Source organism: Salvia splendens, chromosome 2, assembly GCF_004379255.2.
Source record: "Salvia splendens isolate huo1 chromosome 2, SspV2, whole genome shotgun sequence".
In the NCBI taxonomy this organism is placed as follows: Eukaryota; Viridiplantae; Streptophyta; class Magnoliopsida; order Lamiales; family Lamiaceae; genus Salvia; species Salvia splendens.
Genome location: NC_056033.1, coordinates 41,169,650 through 41,177,703, shown reverse-complemented (window position 1 = coordinate 41,177,703; position 8,054 = coordinate 41,169,650). Strand labels below are relative to the sequence as shown.

Here is an 8,054-nt window from a genome sequence, read left to right as displayed (position 1 = left end):
ACACGATCATAATTTAGCTGCAAAAGTTGAGGTCAATGAAGATGCTACAGCTCCAGGGGAACAAAGTTTAATAGCAGAAGTTGAGATCAATGAGGAAAAGAGTAATGAGGAAAATTTGCATACGGAAAATCCAAATGGTACGGCTTCACGGGAACCTTCTTTACATATTGAAAATTCAGATGGTCTTTTATCTATCGTTGATCCTAGTACATGGGAGTTTTTTGTTATAAGACATTGATAATTAGATGTAATCATAAATTTTATAATCCAGTATGGGGCCTTGACATCCAGCTTGGCCAAGGGCCCTTCAAAACACAAAGCCGGCCCTGGTTCCAAACCGGAACCATGAAAAACCGCCGGAAAACCGTAAAACTGAGTTGAAACCTCAAAATACCGCCGAAAACCGGTGGTTCGAAACCGTGAAAAACCATAGAAATTCGCTGGAAAACCGCTGGTTCGGAACCATTGGTGGATAATATCTCATCTTAAAAGTAATATTAATAACTAGTATATTGTTGAATATGTTGTGAGTATGAAAATTGTAGATAATTTGGTAAAAAAGTATAATAGATTGATGCATTAGTCGTGATATAGAGTGAGATAATATCTATAAATGAAAAGGAGATTAATTGTATTGACCATAGCAAAATATCAAAATGGGATTTAATTTGGGGCAGATATATGGGGGGAAAATGGCACATGTGGGGATATACTTGTATGTTTGGCAAATAGAGATTTGGTTGTGAGACATTTGATTTATTTGGATACTTTACCTAGTTAATGTGCACGTATTAATGCATTTATTACGTTCTACTATTTCATAATCACCGTCCAAAAAATAATCACACTCTTCTAGTTTGGTTAATTCATTAAATAAAATATGTACAGTATATATCTATTTATGATAAATTTCCTTTTTTAAAATATTATGAATCTCATTTTCAATAATGAATAATACTCCTAATATTTAAAATATTTTTTTTTCTTCTTATTTTAACATTTTGTATTAAAATTTATTTCAAGACAATTTTTTTAAACAAAGGTAGAGATCTGAATTCATGAGCGTGTCAACACCGTGAAATATAAATAACACCTAATTTTTCCTTTAAAAATATTGAAAGTGGATAAAAGATACATCCTCAATCCGCTAAATATTGACTCATTTTGTTATTTTTGGATATTCATGATTTAGACACATTTCAATTTATTTTTTAATAAGTACTCCTCATTAAATTATTATATGAGTAAAGTATTATTTTGGTCCTAAACATATGGTCAAAATACGATTTTAGTTCAGAACATTCACTTTTTGAAAATCGACTCCTAGATATACGAAAACGTTGTCGGTTTGGTCCCAAACATACGAAAACGTTGTCGATTTGGTCCTTTTTTTATGATTCCGTCAATTTTCTGACGGTCAACCGTGAATTAGCAAATATTTGACCAAATTAGTAATTAATTAAAAAAATTAAAATAAAATTTCTCTCACATCTCTCTTCCTCTCCCCTCTCTCGTCGGTAACACCCAATTCTTCACTCTCTCTCATCAATCATCAATTCTAAAATCTGAGATTTCTAGTTGTACCCCTAATTCCATCAAATTGCTTGGAACCTCCAACTCTAACTGTCGATTCTTCAATGGCGTTTCAACGATCTCCACATCCTCCCCCATGATGAAAGGATTTGATAATCCATTCCGAATTCAGCTTGCTCAGCTCACCCAAACACATCGCCACCTCCTTCATCGACAGCCTCCTTTCTCTGCACGACCTCACGCATTTCTCCGCCACCGCTGCCACCATCTTCCTTATCCTCGCATCCCAAGGCGTCGGAACCCTAGATCGTACACGCTCATGAATTTCCCCTTTCTTATCAGCTGCATTACCCAAAATCCACCACCAACGGGCGACGAATTCACCATATCCGGCTCTGGCGGTCTAGAGAGCTAATCGGATGCGGCGGGGCCAGGTTGGGGGGCGGGGATTGGTGTGGAGGACATTGTACAGAGTGACGTTGTACAGAGTGTCGTTGCTCATGAATTCGATGAAGAGGTGGCGACCGTGAGAGTTGGTGGAAAAGCTGAGGAGGTTGAAGAGAGACGGGCTGTAGAGGGGGGGGAGAGGATGCCGAACTCATTGTCGAGGTTGTTGGCGGAGGACTGGTTGACGGCGACAAGGCGGCCGAAGCGGAGTACCGCCTTGTAGACTCGGTCGTGGCGTCCTCGGCCAAGGAGCTTGGAGTCAGAGAAGTTGGCGGTGGCTAATTGGAGGTCTTTGTAGGTGAATTCTTGGATTTTGATGGGGTGGGAATGGGAATCGTATGTGGAGATGGAGGAGGCGGTTTTGCAGGAAAGGTACCACTTTAGAATAGATGAGGGAGAGATGAATTGGTGTCACCGGCGAGAGAGGAAGGATAGGAAGAGAGATGTGAGAAATATTTTATATTTAAAAAAAATATTTTGTTTTAATTAATTACTCACTAATCTAGTCAAAATTTGGCTAATTCACGGTTGACCGTCAGAAATTGACGGAACCGTATGTTTAGGACCAAACTGACAACGTTTTCATATGTTTAGGAGTCGATTTTCAAAAAGTGAATGTTCTGGACCAAAATCGTATTTCGGTCATATATTTAGGACCAAAATAGTACTTTACTCTTATTATATTTATATTTAATTATAAAACTACGGTAGTGTAAAAGTGATTTCCTCATGTGGCTAAGTAGTCTCAAATATTTTCCTTCCCAAAGTTCAATAATTTATCGACACTCTCAAACAGGGCCCTCGTATCGCAGGACCGATGCATAGTGGGCCGACTATATCTGTTAATGTGAGTTATCGGCCCAATCACAGGCCTAAATTTAAGACTACTTAAAATGACCATCTCCTCCCTCCAATCTCCATCCATTTCGCTACATCATCTTCCAGCTTCGCTCTCAAAATTTCCAACTTCACTGCGAGTATTAGTTCCGTTTGGTATTTGTTGAACTTATAAATTCAATCATTAAATTGAGCTGGAATTGCGTTTGATTCACTTGTGGATTTGGTTTAGGACTCCCACACATCCCTAGCTTCGTTGCTGGATTGGAGAAAATGGTAGCTTTTGCCGCTGCATCGAAATCCTTGAAGAATCCCAACTTTCAGAGCACTATTTCGCATCTGTTCAGATTCCAGAGTGCTAGAACGCTCTTGGTGCAGTCTGTTTCCGAGTCCGTGAAACTGCAGAAACTCGCTGATTCTGATTCTGGTAAATGTTTGTTATATTGTGCTACTTGATGAAATATTTATTGCCTGTTCTTCATTTTTGGTGTTTTTTAAATGGTGAATCGGTAGAATTTGTGCGCGAGTTTGATGTTGATACTATTATTAGTGAATTCAGTATAGTAGGTTTGAGCAGAGCAATATCTTTTTTTCTGGAGTGGTTAATCAACGGATAATAGATTACCTAGCCATGATTCATTTGAGATAGTCAATTTATGTTTAAGACGGTGTATTAATTCAACAGATTTTATGAATTTTGAACCAGATGTTTGCAATGATCAAATTTTGTGATTCTGAGTATATATTTGGGATATGAAGAACAATTGTGTTGAAGATTCCTATTGGAGAAGGGTGCTAGAAATGATCATTTTCTTAATGTGTTCACTAAGTAACATATTTTCTACAGTAAATTGATTCTTGTAGTAGTAATGTAGTATCGTGTTACTTTTCCTTGTCGAGGCATATGATGTCATACGAAGAGGAAGAGTGGAAGATGTATGTTGTATCAGTGAAATAATTTGAAAATCCGTATAAATATACTAGTATACTAGCAGTATTTAATTATGGATTGATAGAATAACTCCCGGTCTTTATAAGGGGAAAATGATGTACAAGTAGAATGGAATAACTAGAGTTCATATCCATTTAATGATGGAGTTTCCAAAGCTCTAGGGGAAGCAAGGATTGTGTATTTTAAATGCTGCATTACAGTCTTGAAAAGATGTAGTTTTGCGAAAAATTAAGCTGATGATTCATGGTCTTGAAGTTAGGGATGTTTTGAGCTTGGGTGCTTTTCTTTAGCTATTATTTGTCTTCTATCAGCCATCTATTACCTACAGGGATTTGGGAGGTTAACTTGGAAAGGCCTAGCTCGAAAAATGCTATTGGAAGAGACATGCTGAGGGGATTGAAGCATACACTTGAATCTGTTAACAGAGACCAGACAGCAAAAGTTTTGATGATCAGCAGTTTTGTCCCCAAAGTATTTTGTGCAGGTGCCGATTTGAAGGTAGATTACTTAATCTGGACCACATAAAACTTGTAAAAACTTAATAAACGGTAGAGTTTTAATTTGAAGTAGATTATGCCTTTTCTAACCTGAATTTAGAACTATAAGACTGTTTTTGTTGGTTGAATGAACTTAAGGTACTCTGCTATTTTTTTCGTATCACGATTCTGGTTTATATGCTCAAGAATTCACTTCCTTTAAAAAGTGAATTTGTAGGAGAGGAAGACAATGAGTCCATCTGAAGTGCGGGAATTTGTGAAATCACTGCGCTCCACTTTCTCCTACTTGGAGGTGATGCTTATCCTTCTTGTTCTTTCATGGCAAGTTATTTTCATAATATGATGGATCAGTTTTTCTAGTCGATTACTTAATATCAAGGCTTAGATTCAACCAAAGTGCTTGTTTGTGTGGGAGTGTCTATTGATCTCAGTCTCCCATCCTTTATTATCATCATCATCTCAGGCACTGTGTATTCCTACGATAGCCGTCATTGAAGGTGCTGCCTTGGGGGGTGGGCTTGAAATGGCTCTATCTTGTGATCTCCGGATATGTGGTCAGTCTGCATCTTTGCTTCCAAACATACACTGGAAAATTACTGCAATATCTTGATCATTTACGTATTGAATCGAACAGGGGAAAATGCTTTACTAGGATTACCAGAAACTGGGCTGGCAATCATTCCCGGGTATGACTCATATACATGGTGCTGTGTCATTTCACTATCACACATTTTTGGCTGCTGTTATATCTTAAATGCGGAGAACAACCTCTTTCAGGGCTGGGGGAACACAAAGGCTCCCTAGATTGGTTGGAAAATCGACAGCAAAGGAACTTATTTTCACTGGTCGGATAATTGATGGCAAAGACGCTCTGTCCATGGGTATGTAAATGTGAGTTAAGGTTTGAATAGCATGCTGCTCCAAAAATGAGGCATACTAACCAAAGATTTCATTGCAGGTCTTGTTAATTACTGTGTCCCGGCTGGCGAGGCTCACCTGAAAGCTCTTGAAATCGCTAGGCTTATAAATCAGAAGGTAACCAACCAATTCCAAACTTGATATTTCTGTCTCTTCTATCCATCATAGAGATGTACATTAAACATTCTCCTTCAGCCAATCGTGTTATGCACTGTTGTAAATACGCGGTACTTTGTCACTATGCCACTTCAAGAAACGGGCTTTTACTTCTATGTTAACAATACTGATGTCGTTGGATTAATAAATACTTAAAAACTTCATGTGGACCTGAGATTTTTTACCTCAACTATTAACCATTTTATCCCGAGGCCAACGCGCACACACACAGTAGGCCTCATACATTAATCATTTTACCACTAGGCCAACATACATAACTGAAGTCGTTGGATCAATGGCTACTTGAATTATAGTTTATCTTGCTGCAGGGACCGGTGGCGATAAGAACGGCAAAGCGAGCGATTGATGGAGGAATGGAGGTGGATATGGAATCAGGTTTGGTGTTGGAGGAAGAGTGCTATGAACAGATCATGCACACCAAGGATCGGTTGGAAGGTTTGGCTGCATTTGCTGAGAAAAGAAAACCTAATTATATAGGTCGATGAAATGCTTCTTGCACAACTATTGCTGTATAATTACAAATTGTTAAATCACAATTCATCATTTAAATCGATGGTTTAGACTGGGGCTGTTATGATAATCTCAAAATCTATAAAAATGCATTTCTCCTTCGAAAAAAATTACTAATAAGTTTAAAATTAGATTGCTGGAAATATTGCAGTGCATTTGAATATTTATTAAATTATCAAATTATTGATTTTTTTACATTATGTCTTGATTTATAGAAAATTATAGTTAAGTATTTTGCACTATCACAATTTTAACAATTATAGTACATATTTTCTTTTCTCATATTTCCCCATGATAAATACACCAACAAAGAGAATACAGCCTAAAGATAACAAGATAAACTACGACGATAAAAGGATAATTAGATTAAACGGATTTGCTTAAATGATTTATCAGTCCTTAATTGATGAATTTAAAACTAAATTGACGAGTTTTGAAGTTGATAATTTCGAAATAAGACCAATTTTACGAAAAATCACAATCAATAATAAATGTGGTATTATTATTTGAATTGGGCAAACCGGTCACCAAACCTATTATTGATCATAAATTGTCTTATTTAAGGGGCTATTATCGCCTAAACAAACAAATCACAACCATGAGTATGTGTAGTCGTGAATTAAAGTTATAAAATACGTTGCCCTTCTTAGAATATACTATGACTTAGATTAAAACTATATAGTAGAAAATATTCAATGAGAACAACACATGCAGAGTATTAATGATGCAAAATATTGTTCTCCTATCCAATCAAACTTCCGGTAATAATAATTGTAATAATTTTTAGATTTATTTACAATGAATTGTATCAAAAGTTGGAGGAAACGTCTGATTACAAATTGATTACAAAGGGATCATGTGTAAATGAAATGAAAGATACATATCGTACCTAAACATGTGAGATCACGATTTGCAATTACATCAAAATTTTCAAGTTGGATTATACATTTATACTTATCATCCCAAACAATAAAGTTTGAAATGCTGACTATATATATTTACGAGACTGTTTTTCTAAAATCCAAAATATATATTTACTCCAATACTAACCAGAACATTAATTATGGACAAGTACTGTTTTGTTAAAAAAATTATGATTAGAAATTTAACATCATTAATAATTCCTTAGTAATGGGTTCTAGTGAAATTGTCAACATATATTCAAGAAAGGAAAAAAAGCATTTGTTTTTTTCCCATAATTATCCTATCGTACGTGATATATGAAACATGTCGGAAACGATAATAAATTGTCTTAATAGGACAGTGAAAAAAAGGACAAAACAAGTTGCAGAATTTAATATTTCAGACACAATTATACAATTGGATAACAATAACATGATGAATACAAAAATTGATGACGGTGGTCATATATGGAACATTAGATGAAGACGAACCCACTCTAATTCGAACTTATCTATCCCCTAAATAAAATATTTCCAAATGTGTTGATTTTATTTCATTTTATTTTTTAAATGTTTTTGTCCCAATTGTAGTTACATGTGTATGGAAGGATCTATTCAACATAACTACTGCATGTGCTTTCAAAATAATTAAACGAAATCCCAGCAACTTGATAAGAAATAGTTTTCCGAGTTTTTGAAATACTACAACTAAAAAATTAAGATAATCTAACTAATACAAGTAGTATTAATTAACTTGGGCGATTTCAAGAAACAAGGTTGGCAAAATTGACCATCGATATTTATTACCAACATGTTAATAACATTTAATTAGCAGTCTTTAGTTGATCTATGCTCATTGAATAGTCGAAATAGTTTGCCTGGCCAATAACTAGTAGTACCATCATTTCCGATTTTTCTAGGAATTTTGATTTAATTAGTTTATAGGAGTAGTTATCGATTTGATTTCTCAATCTCATTTAGTACCATCATTTGAGTTCGGCACGAGTTTTAAGAAATATAAGTTGGTGAAAAAAATAGTGGAATGTGGATCTTATTTTTATACAATATATTATTTTTATAATAAAATATGAGTGAGAAGAGGTAAGTGGAATGTGAAACCCATTATCATTTACTGAATATTTCAATTGTGACTCCTAAAGTTGATTATTTATAGTGAGACAGTGAGACAGAGAGAATATGAAAGTGACTAGAATTTGACAATTTTCGTGATTTGTTTGATAATTTTTCTTATATAATTTACTTAATGTTTAATATTTCAAT

At 35.2% G+C, this 8,054-nt stretch overlaps 1 protein-coding gene across 2 annotated transcripts; it reads left to right on the top strand.

Moving 5' to 3' along the window:
* The first annotated feature begins 2,876 nt into the window (after nucleotides 1–2,876).
* Nucleotides 2,877–5,941, top strand: LOC121766779 (probable enoyl-CoA hydratase 2, mitochondrial). Of its 2 annotated transcripts, none has more exons than XM_042163030.1 (9): nucleotides 2,877–2,973; nucleotides 3,050–3,244; nucleotides 4,098–4,267; nucleotides 4,484–4,558; nucleotides 4,730–4,820; nucleotides 4,901–4,952; nucleotides 5,044–5,147; nucleotides 5,225–5,301; nucleotides 5,670–5,941. In XM_042163030.1, the coding sequence occupies exons 2-9, from the start codon at nucleotides 3,091–3,093 to the stop codon at nucleotides 5,844–5,846; spliced, it is 900 nt and encodes a 299-aa protein (XP_042018964.1). In that variant the 5' UTR covers nucleotides 2,877–2,973; nucleotides 3,050–3,090; the 3' UTR covers nucleotides 5,847–5,941. The 2 variants fall into 2 exon arrangements, with proteins under 2 accessions (XP_042018964.1, XP_042018967.1); XM_042163033.1 differs by having other exon boundaries at nucleotides 2,916–2,957.
* The last annotated feature ends 2,113 nt before the right edge of the window (nucleotides 5,942–8,054 follow it).